The following is a 17,558-nucleotide window of genomic DNA, read 5'->3' as shown; positions in this document are numbered from 1 at the left end:
TCCAATCAAGGCTCTCTCAGCTGAGGCTGACTGCGAAGGATATGACAGTGGGATACTGCCTGTTGACTTCATTCCCTTCAGGTAGGTCAGGCAAGTCCTTCCCTGAAGGGGGATCCCAAGAGACAGACATCAGAACATAAAACATGTGCAACACATTTTGATTGGGGATGGTAGTGGAGCAAGGAAAGGGGAAACAATGAGCTCAGCTTTGTTTACCTGTGCCTATCAATCTATTTCTTTTCTTTTTTTAAAATAAATTTTATTTATTTACTTATTTATTTTTGGCTGTGTTGGGTCTTCGCTGCTGCACGTGTGCTTTCTCTAGTTGCTGCGAGTGGGGGCTACTCTTCATTGAGATGCATGGGCTTCTCATTGAGGTGGCTTCTCTAGTTGTGGAGCATGGGCTCTAGGCATGCGGGCTTCAGTAGTTGTGGCACATGGGCTCAGTAGTTGTGGCTTGCATGGTCTAGAGTGCAGGCTCAGTAGTTGTGGCACATGGGCTTAGTTGCTCTGTGGCATGTGGGATCTTCCCAGACCCTGGCTTGAACCCATGTCCGCTGCGTTGGCAGGTGGATTCTTAACCACTGCACCACCAGGGAAGCCCCACATTTTACATTTAGATCTATGATCCGCCTTAAGTTCCTTTTTGTTTAGGTAGAGGAGTTCTTTTTTTGTTTGCTTGGTTGGTTGGTTTTTGTTTTGTTTAGTGTTTTTACATACAGATATCCAGTTTTTCCAGCACCATCTGTTGAAAACACTGTCCTTTCTCTGTTGAACTGCCTTTGTACGTTTGTCCCACATCATTTCACCATAATTGTGTGAGTCTATTTGGTTGATGGTGCTGTTTAGATCTCTATTCTTGCTAATATCCTGTCTGCTCATTTTTTTTAAAATTAATTAATTTATTTATTTTTGGCTGCCTTGGGTCTTCATTGCTGCATGTAGGCTTTCTCTAGTCACCGCAAGTGGGGGCTTCAATGTGGTGCGTGGGCTTCTCATTGTGATGGTGGCTTCTCTTTTTTGCAGAGCACGGGCTCTAGGTGTGCAGGCTTCAGTAGTTGTGGTGTGTGGGCTCAGTAGTCCATCAATCTATTTCTTCTAGCAACCAACTAATTAAACTGAAGAAGTCCTTGTAAGAGATCATCCATCCTTTCAAAGCTAAGTTAGGTGAGTTATTACAAAGTTGACTTTATCTACACAAGAGGGTAACAGATGTCAGTTTGTATTACAAGTGGCTCTGGAAAAAATATTTATATTGCTAATAAACTAAAATATAATAATGCTCTGTTTTCCCTCCAAAAGACAGAATTTTCCTTGTGAGAATCAATGCTTGATTATACTGAAGGTTAATGGCTTTCAAGTTTGATCATAGCTACTTGTTCTTTGCTTTGTTGACATAAATGCTTTCTTCTATTTTTACTTAGGCAAACTCCAGGGAATTATTTTGAATATTAAGAAGGTGGCTCTGTTTAGAGCCAGACTGTTTACGTCAATCTGAGACACTTTGAACTGCCTAATCCCACTTGGGAAAAATAAAAGGAACAGCTGAGCATAAATAGATATTGTAATGCTTTCTTGCTTTTCATGAGTCAGGAATTTATAGTATCTGCCTCATTAATTGAAGGGAAGTGAATTCCTAGAACTTCAGACATTGTAACAACCGAGTACAAAAACACATACTTAAAAAAAAATCTAAATCGTTTTTAGACTGAATACATGTCTTCAGGTAGTATTCACATCTCTTTCTCATTAGGGAATAATTATGGGTTGATTTTATATATACATATTAAATTTTTGAATGATTTGGAAACACTGATATGCTTGTAACTAGGGTGATCATTTGATAACTGTTCTTCTCATTTAAATGTCATATTCCAGGTGGTTAACAGATCTGGGTGTATTAAAAAAATTTCAGTGGTACTTGTGAAATTATACACTGGAAAACGAAGTGATAACAGTCTCAAAGACCAAACCTGTATATAGAAAGTGTTTTGAAATTAGGGAAACAGGTATTTTGATATTTTAATTCATACTCAGGATATTTTTAAGAATCAAGACTATATACTGTAGCTGTAGCTGATTTAGTGGACTAGGCTGAGAAAAGTGAAACACTATTTTTTAATCTTTTCAGAGACATTTGAAATTTTTTTTTATTGTTGAAATTTTGACTTCAGAATGAATTACAAGTTTCAATTCTATGAACTTCCAAAACTGGCTGTACTAACAAAACTGGTAAAAAAGGAATTGAAATGTGCATTCAACAAAATTATAAAAATTGAATGAAAATATTTAGAGTTTAATAGGATCAAAAGGAAATAAATTTGTGATCATTACCTGTTTCCATTCCATTCCCTTTGGGCATTGTACTGGGTTTGGGTCTACTAGGTCTTGTAGTTGTCCTATTCAGAACTACAATAAAGTGGGAAATAAGTAGTTTAGACATTTTTTAATTGAAAATTTGTAGCCAAGGAACATAAAACTTTCCAGAGAATTGGAAGTCATTTAACTGGGCGATAAATATATGATGACTTACCAAAAACTGTTGTTCAGAATATAGAAATCACAAGTCTGGTATAAAAATCATAGACTTGAATTTGAGACCTGAGTATGTACTCTGAGGTGATCACTGGGCTTGAAAAAATAGAGGGAATTTATATTTCTAAGTGGGAACTAGCTGGCTTCATTTATAAGCACTAGATATATTCCGAAATGGGACTGAAGAAAGATTAGGACTACATATGCCGAAAGAAAACCCAAAACTTGATGTGTATTTATTTGTCAAGGCCTCCTAACATATAAGTTCATGGTCCTTTTGGAGGAGTCTCTAGGTATATATGCTCCCTCATAATCTTGGCCCAAGTCCACCGTTAAACACAGAACTATGATAAAACCATTGAAATTGCTCTCCTGCTCTGTTGAGAGTCATAATATTACAAAAACATTGAAGTCAGCTGTTTTATCTTCCATTTAGCAGAGTTTTCAAGGAAAAGCACTAAGTGTACTGCGATTAAGAGAGTGAGTTCTGAAGCCAGACTGCTTGCCTTCGAATCCACTTCCTAGCCCTTCTTAAGCCTTAGCTTCCTCAGCCTTACCTCACAGGATGCATGGTTAGCACACCGTCACTGTTACCCATTATTGTTACTGTTTCCTTATTTTGTAGAAAGGTTTAATATAACCAGCCACACGTTAAATTCTCAACAGTTATCATGATAAAAAAATCACATGGATGGGCTTCCCTGGTGGCACAGTGGTTGAGAGTCCGCCTGCCGATGCAGGGGACACGGGTTCATGCCCTGGTCCGGGAAGATCCCACATGCCGCGGAAAGGCTAGGCCCGTGAGCCATGGCCGCTGAGCCTGTGCTCCGCAACGGGAGAGGCCACAACAGTGAGAGGCCCGCGTACGGCAAAAAAAAAAAAAAAAAAAAAAAAAAAAAAATCACATGGAGTTGGAGGATTATTCCAAAAAATATGGGCTCCTCCATAAATCAAAGAAAAATGTATTTGTTCTTTCTTCCATGTGCCTGGAGAGATGTTCACTGGGAATGTTAGCTTATAAGCCATTTTTGTCATTTAGAACTTTAAAACTTCTTAGAATCACAGAGGAGAAAAGGGGAAGAAAACACCAGAGTCTCTGGCCAAACTTGTATGTTAGCATAGGAGTGATTTATATGGACCAAATCAACCCCCAAGTTAACTTTTCACTAACAAGCTCCAGTGAGGGAGATCCTAAATCCTTTGGTGAATTTAGTAGATTTAAAGTATTTTCTGGGAATTCCCTACCAGTCCAGTGGTTAGGGCTCAATGCTTTCACTGCTGGGGCCCAAGTTCGATCCCTGGTAAGGGAACTAAGTTCCTGCAAGATGCATGTCGTGGCCAAAAAAAAAAAAAAAAAAGTATTTTCCAGTTTATTATCACTTTACTTTGATGTTTACAATGTGTAAAATGTGTTTTTAAATTTTTTTTTTTTTTTTTTTTTTTTTTGCTGTACGCGGGCCTCTCACTGTTGTGGCCTCTCCCGTTGCGGAGCACAGGCTCCGGACGCACAGGCTCAGCGGCCATGGCTCACGGGCCCAGCCGCTCCGCGGCATATGGGATCCTCCCAGACCGGGGCACGAACCCGTATCCCCTGCATCGGCAGGCGGACTCTCAACCACTGCGCCACCAGGGAGGCCCTAAATTTTTTTTAATCTGAAAGAATCAAGTAAAAATATTCTGCCAGAACAAGAGCCTTTTATAATGGAAGAGGTCTTTTCTTAAAAGATAACATTTGAAACATGTAATATATCATAGCTAATGCTAATGCTATCTCTATAATTGCCATGGAAAACTGAAGGAGGAGGGGAGAGTGTGTGTGATTTATGCAAAAATACTACTTTAAAAATGCTTTTATATTGTTAAGCTTCCGTGGTGTTCTCTAAATCTGATTATCCTTAAAAATCTGTTAAGTCTTGCCACTTCCATGGATTCATTATTTCCTCTGTACTTACCCACAAGGATCAGAATTTTGTATGTAATTTATTTCAGTTTAAGGATATATAGCCTTCACTTGGTATATTTGGCTGTTTCAATATTTTTTTTTTTGGCAGTGCCATGCAGCATGTGGGATCCTAGTTCCCTGACCAGAGATTGAACCCGTGCCCCCTGCAGTGGAAGCGTGGAGTTTTAACCACTGGACCACCAGGGAATTCCTCAATACATTTTATATCTTCTTAGATATGCTGATTATTTAGGTCACCAGAAAGAGAAACAACTTACCAGGTCTGATGTGTGGTTTGTCAGGTGTTCTGGGCTTCACAGGAGTTGTATACAATCTGTATGGTGCTGAAACAGAGGAAACAGTTCACATTTAATAACCAGCACTCCTGAGCTCAATAAATGGAGATTTAGTACTCTATAGACCAACAACTTGTACACTTTGCATGGAAGTATAAAGAATATTCTTAAATCTCCAAGTATGCATTACAGCATTGATGCTGAGGGAAAATAAAGCAAGTAAAAATATTCATGCCTGGAAATTAAAGATGCACATAATCCAAGTGAGGTAGGTCATTGGTAATGTGTGTTAAGGATTAGTCATCATTTAGTCCATGTTTTTCAGGGGCATTTATTTCACCACATGGTTGCTTAATATGGTAAACATATAAGCCAACCATCTACCCCTCCATCCATCCATGTGTCTGTCCATCTGTCCATCAACCCATCCATCCATCCATTCACATCTCTCAATTAGGGAGTTACTGTGAAACATTATTTTGCCAAAGGAGACAAATAATATTAAAGGCAGAAAGAAAAATATTTTTAGGTATGTAAGAAGAAAAGACTAGAAACATGTGGTCTGTATCTAATTGTCTTAGCTCATGAACCCGGAAGTGAATAAATACTCATTAAAGCTTTAGGGATGAGAGAAAATGACCTCTGGTGTTCTGCCCATCAAGAGAGGGTGAGCAAAGATCAAGAACTCAGACAGCCCTGGGACCAACATGCCACCTTGTTACTTCCTGCTCCTGTTATCCAGGGCCTGGCACAGTGAGGACCATTAATGAAGAGTTGTCAAATACATTTAAAAAAATAGTGACCATTGTAAGCAGGCAAATTCATGAGAAACTCAGCTGAAATATTTTTGCTCCCTAAGCTTTTAAAGTGTGCATCTATCCTGGGATGTGTCTATCCTTGCCTTCCCTCCTCTGCCACCCTTGACACACCACGTTGCCTCCTGCCACCAACTTTCTTGGTAATGCTTTAGCTAAGACTGGAAAAAATTTTCTTGCAAACTTTATTAAGTAGATTACACCATTTCAATGATTTTGTTCACATTTTGAATGGGTATTTATGTAACCATAAATCAGCAAATGCCTTGCCTACCACATTAAAAAATATACCTGCAAAACAGATTATAATGTAGCTCATTTATAAACTTCCAATGCGAGGACTGATGAGTAGAATTTTGCCATACTCAGGCCAAAACCAGCAGACACATACTGAAATTCTCTGTAGGTTTAATGTGGGCCTTTCAAAGTGCAATAACTAGAGTGAACAGAGGTACTGATTTATTTAAAAATAATCAATTCTCACATGCCCTAAAATATGTGATGATGATTTGTAAATGTTTTTCTTCAATTTTCTTTGAGAGTGGTAGGATTCCCTGTCAGTTGAACATAGTTCAGCTTTCTTGTTAATTTCTTCAATGTTAGATTGCTTTTGCTTAAAGAAATATAAGAATCGTGGCTTTTATTAGTATCATTCTAGAACACATGAATTTTAAAACTTTAGAAAAGAAACAGAGCAGAGTGCAGAAATAGTCAGCACTACATTCATTATTTCAAAGCCACAGGATCAGAATTTTGGTTTTACTTTTTATACAGTCTTTACTTAAATCTTGAAAGAACTTCTTATAAAGGAGCTGAAATATAACTTATGTTTGGGCTGTGAGTTATTCACATAGCTCATCACCAGATAACACATGGCCTTGAGAAAACTGCTTGACGGTTTCAATTTTAAATTAAAAAAAAAAAAGACAAAGGTGTATTGTGAGAATGCAACATTGTAAATATCATCTCCACATAGTTTTTGGTGACTAATAATAAAAATAATTTTAAAAGATGGCTTCATATCCAAAGAGTTTTATAAAAATTATTTTAAAAGAACACTAAAAATACTTGACAAAGATAACATCAAAAATAGACAAACAAGGATTACAGGAGAAATACCTTGAAGGATCTTTGTTTTGCCCAGTATAGAGAGAGGGAAAGAAGGTACAAGGTACAAGGGTACACCCAGGGACCCCTTATGCCCTGGGTGGCATAAGGATCAGGGGGCTGAAATAAGTAAAATAATCAAAATGTCCCCAGAATGCCTCTGGTCAAGTGGATTTCTACCATGGGTTGAGATGAGAGGGGAAAAGGAGAGAAGCTTGAATAGGTCAGGGTTTTGGTTATAGCTGCAGGGAATTGTACCAGCAAAGAAGCAAGAATGACACAGAGAAAATGTGCCAGAGATCCTACTAGTAGGTTCATGCTGTAGGCTTTAGGCACTAAGTTTCTTTGGAGCACTTGGGCCCCACTGCTGAGGGCTTGGAGACCAAAAAGCCACAAGGTCCTGGTACATGCGCGGGTGGAGTATGAAGACCAAGAGAAACAATTTCACCCCTACAGCATCTCTCAAATTGTTGTGTGCTGTCTTGCACATCTGATGCCTACTATTAGAAACAAAACACAACACAACAAAAATAATACAGTAGATTGACCTCCTTGTCCATAGAGCTCAGGCACGCATTTATGAGGGTTGGGTCAGAGGGTGATCCTAGGACACACAGTGTGCTGTTACTAAAGTTGACCCTCTACTCTCAAGAAGGGTTACTGGCCTGGACCAGGCTGGAAATGCATTTTTGGTGAGCCCACTTTAAAGAGCCTTGGCATGAGTCTAGAAAAGTGTGAATCCCAGAGCTGCACAAGTTAGGCTCAAGCTAAGGATCTTCAGAACATAAGAAAGTAATTAAAATACAGTACATTATATAAATATGTTAAGACAATTCATAGAATGATATCAGATCCTGGATATACAACCAATCAACTGTGAAACTCATCTAATAAAACCATGTGCTAGAAGCAATTTGATAAAAATATTGATACTCCCATTAAAGTAAGAAAAAGCAAAACCAAGAAAAGAACAGGTTTATGATTTTTATCCTCAATTCTGAAATCTACAAAGCTTTAAAAAGCTGAAATCTTGGGGCTTCCCTGGTGGCGCAGTGGTTGAGAGTCTGCCTGCCGATGCAGGGGACACGGGTTCGTGCCCCAGCCCATGAGCCATGGCTGCTGAGCCTGCGCGTCCGGAACCTGTGCTCCACGATGGGAGAGGCCACAACAGTGAGAGGCCCACGTACCGTAAAAAAAAAAAAAAAAAGCTGAAGTCTTTTTCTCATTTGGCAATACAACCTGAGCTGAAAAAAGTATTTACGCTGCTTATTGTAAATATTTATGTTTTGCTGTAAAAACATCAATGTGTTTGATTATGAGAATCCAGCTATCTTCTATCAAGCCAGATATTAAAGAGGTTTGCAAAAACATTAAAAAATAAACATATAAAAATCAGGATGCAGTATGGATATAATAGGATTGAACACCTGCTGTTAATGGCTGAAGCTAGTAATGAGGGTGTGGGAGGGCTGTCATTATACTGGCTCCTTACTTCTGTATATATTAACTTTCATTTATTTAAAAAATAAGTAGAAAGGTAATAAAGTAAATAATAAAATAAACATTTAAACCATTATAAAAATTAAATTAAACAAGTTCAAAAGATTTACAAAATTTACAAGAACTGTCCTGTACCATAGAGAGTATTGTCAGTCATGTTTATTTAGAACAAGTACTGCTCTGCTTATTATAAAATATAGACCTTAAAATTAGATTTCTTTTATTATCATTTCCTCATATTGCTTTGTTTCTTCAACAAATCTCCCTTCCCAATTATCAATAAATTTGTCTTACAACTCTTTAAAAATTATTTGCTCTTGTTTTTTTGGCTTTCTCCCATATGCTAGAGGTAGACATGGGCAAAAGAGGGTAATTAAGTGGAAAAAAAGAAAAAAAGAAAATACTAGAAATCTGAAACTGGTTACAATCCAAGTAGGACAGAAAGATATAAAAAGGAAAGACTACCGAGAGCAAGAAGATGTGAGAGACAGCTCTGTGTAGGTGAGTTAACTTCCCAAAAAGTAGAAGGAAAAATAATATAAGGAGACCCCCGAATAAAGCTTCTCGGATGTTTTAATATTAATTCATCATTAAAAAATGATTTTTCTTGTTACGAGTTTCCTTTCTCAGGCCACAATACCAACGTGTTGATCAAGTTTGGGAGATGGGACAGAGGGAGAAAAGGAGAGAAAGGAGGAGAAGAAGGAGAAGGAGAAGGAAATAAAGATTCCTGTTTATCAGATGTGGAAAGTGAGGCAAAAGAAGGTCAAGCAAGGAAAAAACATGGGAGCTCTCTTTCTTAGTCATCAGCATGAAGCAGTCAACCATACATTCAAAAGCACAGCTCTAACTAAAGAAATTGTCTTTCCTACATTCAACTGGTATTCACACAAATATTCCTATTTGGCTGATGTCCTGTACCTATGAAATGAAAAAACTTAACTCACTGTGATGAAAAATTACATTCTTAAAAGAAAATTTTCTTCCTGCTTAAAAAAGAAGGAAAAGTTACTATCCAAAGGTGGGGAAATAGCATTACCCTGAGTTGTCTTTGCCAATTCAGTTGTTCGTGGAAACTTAGTTGTGAAGAGTTCTTGGGTGGATTGGTCTGTTTCTGCTGGGGGAAACACAGTAAGATGGCTGGCTTTAAATGATTATCATTATGAATGGGTCAAAAAGAAAACAAGCAAACCCTACTCTTTTCTATCTCGTGCAGTGATAAAAGGGTAAATTGCATTAATAACTATGCCCAATAACCATCGTATGTCAAAGATAATGGTATATTTTAATAACTCTCATTTATTATATTTACTGTCTTCTTGCACTATTATTTTAATGATTATTATAAGGATTTCAAAAGCTTTTAGTTCAGGATCATTGTTTCATGATACTGGACATGGTTATATTCTTGGATATGCCTCCTGTCTTTATGTATTATTGCCTTCATGTTTCCTCCCTATTTCATGAGCTCCACAAATTATTTAGGTGAGCTGGAAAAAAAATAGATCATAGAAAATAATGTGTATTTACACCATAGAAGAATAGATATCCTATTTATCTCACATGAAAATCAAAGTTTGTTTATTGACATACTGGTGCATTACTCCTGACAAAATAAAAATAAGTATGGCAATACTCCCAGTCCCATATTATCTTGAAATCATTACAACATCATACCGACATAGCAAATTACACTGTTCACTTTGCTACATACTGGATCCAAGGAAATACTTGGTGCAAATAATATGCTGTCATCTTATTTTCTGCCTATTTTATAATCTGGATTCTGCTCCTAAGAGAGATTCTTGTGATAGTTGGCCCAGTAAATTGAGATACATTAAAAAAAAAAAACAGGGAGTGGAATTTAGATAATTAGCACATCTAGCACTGGTTCTTGATAAGTACTTTTGACTTTGCCATCATGGGTAATGTTGACTTTGAGGGCCTAGGCTACAATAGATGAGTATTTGGTAATTAGGATACATTTGCTCATTCAGTTTAAAATTTTTTCCTTTGAAAAGGATTCCATTTTAATTTTTTTTTTTTAAACCCACATTTGTTTATTTATTTATTTTTGGCTATGTTGGTTCTTCACTTCTGTGCGAGGGCTTTCTCTAGTTGTGGCAAGCGGGGGGTCACTCTTCATCGCGGTGCGCGGGCCTCTCACTATCGAGGCCTCTTTTGTTGCTGGAGCACAGGCTCCAGATGTGCAGGCTCAGTAGCCATGGCTCACGGGCCCAGCTGCTCCGCGGCATGTGGGATCTTCCCAGACCAGGGCTCGAACCCGTGTCCCCTGCATTAGCAGGCAGACTCTCAACCACTGCACCACCAGGGAAGCCCAAGGATTCCATTTTAAAATGTGATCAGTAACTTCATTTCAGCAGACACACACAAAGGATGGGTTTATCCGAAAACGGATGAAGGGAGGAAAATAAAGCCACTGATTTAAACAGCCATGTGGGATGTAGCATGGACAGGGCAGAGAAGCCAACAAACACAAGCTGGCGACTCTTGTTTTCCAGTTCATCTTCAGCCAAGTGTCAGGCAAAATTGGGTTTCCCACACAGTGAAGACATTGATGCTGAACTCTTCGAAAGCCTGGCCAGCTCATTCCAACCAACCTTACTGACTCATTCATACATCTGTGTTCCTCCAGGCTACCCGCATGCTCATCAGATTAGTCTGGCTGCCATTCTCTACCCTGTGTCTCTTCCCTATCTGTCTTTAACCTGAAAGAACCTTTCACACCTTTAACTTCAACTCTCATTCCAACTGGAATTCCCGGCATACATGTCACCTCCTCTGTGAAGCCTTCCCTGATAACCCCAGGTAGTTTCCTTGTTCAGCATGCTGCTCATTTCTCTATGAATTCATTGTATTGTATAACATGGGGGTGAATTCAAGGAGCTCTGGTGACTGAGTATGTGGGTTCCAATTTGGCTCTGACGTTAGCTGTATGGCTTAACCAGATTTTTAAATCTTTCTGTGCCTCAATTTTCTAAGCTGTAAAATGGGGCAAGTAATAGAAACTACCTCACAAAGTTGTTACATGCCTTAAATTTAAAAATACATGTACATGTAGAACACTGGGTAGCACAGAGGAAGCACAGCTACTGCTAAATCCTGTCTTCATATTAGATGGCGAAGCTCTCCAGGGTAACCTTTAAAACAGTTTTAGTTTGAAATTCCTATTGCTTGGTATTGCAATTAGCCCCCAAAAGATATTCAAATACTAGATGAAAGTTTTCTTCCCAAATGCAGTTCCAAATATGGAAAAAGCAATAAAAGAATATAGCATTGATATACTTTGGGAAGATTCTTTTTAAAAAAAATAATTGGAGGGCTTCCCTGGTGGCGCAGTGGTTGGGAGTCCACCTGCCAGTGCAGGGGACACAGGTTCGTGCCCCGGTCCAGGAGGATCCCACATGCCGCAGAGCGGCTGGGCCCGTGAGCCATGGCCGCTGAGCCTGCGCATCCGGAGCCTGTGCTCTGCAACGGGAGAGGCCACGGCAGTGAGAGGCCCGCGTACCGAAAAAAAAAAAATTGGAATTTTGTCAAGATGTTTCAAAATATTCTCATTTTATATTAGAAATCAGCATAAATATTAGAAGGACAAATATACAGTTAATGTAAAAGAATCAAGTGAAATGGGTATTTTTTTACAATGATAAAAAGAGACCCTCTGTGGTTTGGAAATCTATGAACACAAATGTACATATGGCTACTTTAAGGGCAATTCCTAAAATGTTAAGTCCTCATTGGACTGAAATAGTAAAACAAAATTTACCCAGGGTGGTTTGTAGTTCCTCTTGACTAGACCTTGGTGAAATCATAGGAATGAAAGGGCTGCCTCGTGTCTCTAAAGGAGCTGAAAAGACAAGTACCAAGGTTGTCAATCTTTAGATTCAGAAGCCAGCACCCGGCCAGAATAATATTACATGAGATTCCTTTATTTGAAATAGAAAAACAGAAAACATTAAGTGAGTCAGGAAGAAGAAAGTTAAGTGGGCATAGAACCTTCAGGAAGATGATTGTGGAACATTAGAATAATGGTTCTCAACTGTTTTCTCCACCACGATAGATAATAAATGACATTCAGTGCTTGACACACTCTATGACCATAGCTGGTTAAGATGGGTGTGGGTGAGACATGGTCCTTGGTCTGTCAGCTGCAGCTCTCCCATCCAAGAGAGCACATAGGATTACAACAGGAGAGAGAATATCATCACTGTAGCAAGCATCTGGCATCTGCTCAAGTTTATTTTTAAAAATAAACTGGTGTCAATCTTTAGTATTTTGACCAATATTAATAATAATTACTTGCCAGTATCTTCCACAACATGCTAGTGGGTTATAACAACACAGCTGAGAACCACTAAACCAGCAGAAAAAGTTAACTTGGTGGGCATGAGTAAGGTGGAATCATTCTGAACACAGAGACAAATGGGGTAGGTGAGAATAGGCTCAGTAGTGAGCTGTCTTAAGTTGGTCTTCAGAGCAAACCTTTAGAACATTGCCCTTCTATTTTGAAACCCCTGCCTTTCTATTTTGGAAAGAGTAAAAATAATGAGAATGAAACAATGAAGAGGACTGAGGACAGATGATGTTTCAATGTGATCATTTGAGAAAGACCTGCAATCTTGATGGCAGCCAGGAAAATAATTAGAGTGGGTCAAATGGGAAAACCATTACCTAGTGTTGTCTCTGGCAGATCAATTCTAAAGGTAACAGGTTGCAGAACTAGGCCAAAAGCAAACCAAAGAAATATATTTATGAGAATTACTACCTGGTGAAGTAAACCCAGTTTCTGTGTCTCTACAATGCACCCGTTTGAACATTTAAACATTCTCTTAGAATCATAATAAATATGAGAAAGTTCTATACCTTAGGTGACACCCAGGGAACTTGGGTTCAACTAAACTTTAGTTCAACTAAAACTTTAAAGTTTTCGTTCACTGTCACTATGAAGAAAATTTGATTAGGCACCCATATTTTTAACTTAAAAGTATACCCACATTTGGAATGTAGCTATATTTACATTCTGAAAGAAGGTGAAAATGGTTAGCTCAGGTAATAATTATATCTTATAACTTTAGCATGATCTTCTATTCAACAAAAATACTTTCAGGGAAAATAAACTAATTATACACTATTCTCTCATGGGGAAAAATGTGTCAGGCAGATTGTATGATTAAACCTCCCCAAAAGAAATACACATTTTCTATCCATAATTTTCTCTGAACTTCTTCCACATCATAGTCATTCCAAAAATATATTTACCTCAAGAATAGTTTTTGAAAAATACACTTCCTAACTGGGAAAATAAAACAATTCATTTACCAGGTTCGCTCTGAGAGACTTCGGGGTCTGGTTTATGGGGAAGGAGCACATCTCTTGGAACTGAAAGAAAAAGATTATAAAACACTGTGCACTCTAAATGTCATACTTGGAGTGAAACTTAACCCATAGACCTAAAACCCTGGGAAGCATGAATGAAGCAAAGATGTTTTCACAGTGGCTAAAGGGCTAAGCCAAGAAGAGGACCATCTTTCTGAAATGGAAAAATGTCACTGTGTAGGAAAGGTTCTAATGGCAGTAAAACAAAGTTGGTCACCGGTCATTTTGAAGATTCTGTTGAGGGAAAAAAAAAGGAAGAACAAACTAATGTAATGAAACACAAGGAGGTAGGTCTCCCTCAAGTTGTCTTCAAAGTAATAGGTCAGTTTTTGTCTGAAGTGGTTAGCTGCCATTTGATATTCCTGCTAAAATTCCACTGACAGCAACAGAAAATACATTATCTTAAAGAAATGGCCTGCAAATTGAGGAAAACAGGAAGAAAGGCAAAACTCTTGAATATCTAAGGGAAGAACAAAGTTTTATTCTAAAAGGCACTAACAGTCATTATGGGGAGAAAATAAAGCAGGAAGAATCAGTCACTCATTAGAAGATACCGAATGTAAAGTTCGTGAGAGTGCTTGTTACATAGTAAACGTTAGATAAATGTTGCCACTTTTGGCATTCTTAGTGATATGGCTTCTAGTATAATAGGTATTAAGTATAGGTATTAGGGCCTCCTGACATATAAGAACATGAAAACAAGGGAGAAAAATATACGCTAAACAATAATCATATTCAGTCCTGATATCCAGTATATTTTTAATGCCTGTGTCCAGTTCTACTTCGGCAAAATAAAATGGTAGGCTGGGAATTTGATACCTTATCTCTCATTGGGGAAAATACCAGGGTGATTTGCCTGTTGTTAATACCAGATTTCTATGGCAAATCTCCTTTCAGGAGCAAGATAACGTATTTCTTTAACTCATTTTCCCTAAAAGGAGGTCCTTGTCAACCCTACTCACTCACTGAAAAGCTTTCCTACCACACCGAATTCATAAATACCCTTAGGTATGCAGTGTAACTTTCTTGCATCTTATATGGTGCCAGAGGAAAAAAATTAGGATTCAGGCTACAACTCTGCCTCTGAGAAAGATGAAGAAAACTTTTGTACCATGAGGTGGACAAGCACCACTTTATCATTACTGTAGAAATAGATGATATAAAATGGACATTCATTCTCTTTTATGGCTTTGGGGATCACATTTAACGTGCATATCACATCTGTTCTTAGTCTAGGCCACTAAGCAAGTGCGAGTGAAATCACAGTTGTGGAATTTGGTCCACTGAAAAGAAATGTGACTCCATTAGAACTTCTATGAGCTAAAGGGTAACCACCAGGGGAACTTGATATCTGGACTTTTTTTTAAAAAGGTAACTTCAAAAAGATTAGTGGTGGACAAAGTTAAAGAAAAACCATCACCATAGTGAACACTTCACCTTTGCTTTGTAGTATTTTTAAGGATTGAAGTGGTAATCCTTAAATACGAGGCATTTCCAGTTGTAAATCAAACTAACTCTTATCTGGAGGGTGAGGGAGAAGGCATTTTGGTGTGCGTCTGAGAAGGTCACGGCCATACAGAGCAGTCTGAGTTTATAAACATCCTAATTGGTTGCAGTGCTAGACTATACAGAGAGGAGCCAGATTAAGGAAAGGAGAAGCTAAAAAGAAATGTGCTACCAATAAATCCACCATATACTGTAAATACATGATTCACTGCATGCCTTAGTTTCCTGAGGAATTTAGACTAATGTGGATTCCTGCTGCTGCAATTGGCACTTTCTAACCATGAAGGGATGATTTAATAACTGCCATGCCAGACGTTCTAAAGCAGGTGAAATCAGTGGAAAGGAAAGAACTAGAAATATTCACAGGAAAGGGATATGAATCATTCTCTTTCTTGGTCAACGGCAGCTCCAACAAATGCAAAGTTATTTTTTTCTTTTTCCCAATGCGGCATTCCTCCGTATATTAAATTGAATAAGAGCATGATTCTTAAAACCAAGATCTTCCATGCTGGAGGAAACTTATCAGTGTAAATCATGACAATTTATTAAGAAGGCAGTTTTGATTTCTTTATAAGATTACTTACCATTATTATATTTTAGACCCATTTGTATTAGCCAATGTACCATTTATATTAAATAACCAATTAACTTACCAGTTATATTAACTGTCTTTTTGAATAAAGGGCACGTTTCCAAAGAACAATTCAACTAACATGAGACAATTGTGAGTGGAAACGTCCAATATGGACAAATGTAAATGAATACGCATGAATGTTTTGCCAGAGTAGATGAGAGAATGAAGGTGTCGCTCTCTGATAGAGATGGTGGAATAAGGAACCTTCAGTAAGGTTTACCCCTGCAATAGGCTACAAAGAGATTCTCTTCGAAAAGTAATACACATAGACCACACACCCTTTTCACCTCCAGATTCCCTCTTCCTTTATTCTAACCTTGTACCCTAAGGTCCAGTCTGAGAGGAAGCAGATTTCCTGCCCTTTCAGAGACCACTTTCAGAGCTTTACCTGTGCTTGCTCTTGGGTCACCTTCCCTCCCATCTCCTCTGGGGCCTTTTACTTTCCATTATTTCTATTATCTTCTATTTTTCTCCGTTAGTCCATATTTCCATTTATCCATGAGTTCCTCCCTCTCTACCTATAAAACAGTTCAAATGCTCCAACATTCTAATATTAATAACCATTTCCTTGAGATGGCTTCCCCTTCAAACCATCCCTTTCTTGCTCTTATTCCTTTCATCTAAAAACTCTATCTGCTTCTATCTGCTTCCTGGTCTCTTAACTGCATCTCCTCTATTCACTGTGGACTGGCTTCCTGATCTCCTGCACCCACTCCTGCACCCATAGATCCATGAGGCCTCATCCATAGTTCTGAAGTTCAAAATGCTCTGAAGACAGAAAGTGTTTTTTTTTTTCTTAACTTATTTGACAGCAAAACCTGACTAGAACTGACCTGAGGCTATTTACAGTTTTTATTCATCCTGAGTAGTGTGACTGTTCATACTTCTCACTGCAGACTTATGAATATGCTTGTAATCAATGGTATATGTGCTGTTTTACCTTTCCAAAGTCTGAAAATTGCTGAATCCTGAAGCATTGGCCCACAGGTTTCAGATGCAGGCTTCTGGACCCACACTGTCAAGTCCAACAGCTCTTCTGACACCTGTCCACCTCACTGGCATTGACAGTCATCCTTCCCTGTCTTGCCTTCCGAGTCCCTCTTTCCTGCTACTCTTAGATCTTTTGACAGCAAATTCTGCTGGCTCCTCTTCCTCTGTCTACTCTTTAAATATAACTGTGTCCCCTAAGACTTTGATCTCTGATCTCTTATTTTCCCAGTCTGTACTTTCTCCTGGATGATGTCATTCACTCACAAGATTTAAGAACCTTCTATATGGAGACACATGACTCCCAAATCTACATCCTAAATATCGACCTCTGTTTAGATATCCAAAAATACATTTCAACCACCAGTCCTACTGGCCCTCCAAACCTAGCATGTACAAACACAAGCCTTCGTTCCTCCCTCTGTGTTCCCTGCCTTAGTTAATGGTATTATCATCTACCACCTGCCCAAGCTAGAAATCACAGTGTCATCCTTCTCTCCATAACACCATTCAGTATTGTCTACAACCTAGCAATTCCATCTCCAAAAGACATTTTAGCACTAGTCCCTTCTTTACTAACTGCAAAAATGCTGATGTGTGACTGCAAACTAGAATTTGCCCGAGAGCAGTTACAGAACATTTGTAGGATTGGATAGCCTGCTGAAATCTAAACTTTTTTTGCCCCTGGTTTGCTCCCGATGACTGAAGTCTATCCAAATATTTCTGTGGTGACAGAAGTTACCACAAAGCCAAGACAGCCCTTGGTACAGAAACAATCTACAAAGAAGGCTCAGCTCTGTTGAGCCAGGCATCAGGGCAAGTCCTTTGCTCTGAATTCA

General features: G+C 38.5%; 1 protein-coding gene across 12 annotated transcripts in view; it reads right to left on the bottom strand.

Annotated features, from left to right (window-relative positions):
- The window catches only part of ABI3BP (ABI family member 3 binding protein), a 252,995-nt gene that overhangs the window by 47,674 nt on the left and 187,763 nt on the right, over positions 1–17,558 (bottom strand). For 10 of the 12 annotated variants that reach the window (XM_082624917.1, XM_082624921.1, XM_082624922.1 and 7 more), the window contains 6 exons: positions 13,536–13,595; positions 12,888–12,935; positions 11,983–12,063; positions 9,235–9,312; positions 4,756–4,821; positions 2,335–2,409 (listed from right to left, as the gene is read on the bottom strand). In XM_082624917.1, the coding sequence (XP_082481043.1) occupies positions 2,335–2,409; positions 4,756–4,821; positions 9,235–9,312; positions 11,983–12,063; positions 12,888–12,935; positions 13,536–13,595 (408 nt within the window). The remainder of the gene's footprint in view (positions 1–2,334; positions 2,410–4,755; positions 4,822–9,234; positions 9,313–11,982; positions 12,064–12,887; positions 12,936–13,535; positions 13,596–17,558) is intronic. The other 2 variants (XM_082624928.1, XM_082624920.1) reach the window with 2 other exon arrangements.

The sequence above is a fragment of the Mesoplodon mirus genome (assembly GCF_964341445.2).
Source record: "Mesoplodon mirus genome assembly, chromosome: 6".
NCBI classification, from domain to species: Eukaryota; Metazoa; Chordata; class Mammalia; order Artiodactyla; family Ziphiidae; genus Mesoplodon; species Mesoplodon mirus.
The sequence above is the reverse complement of the archived record's forward strand: the minus strand, read 5'-3'. Positions and strand labels throughout refer to the sequence as shown.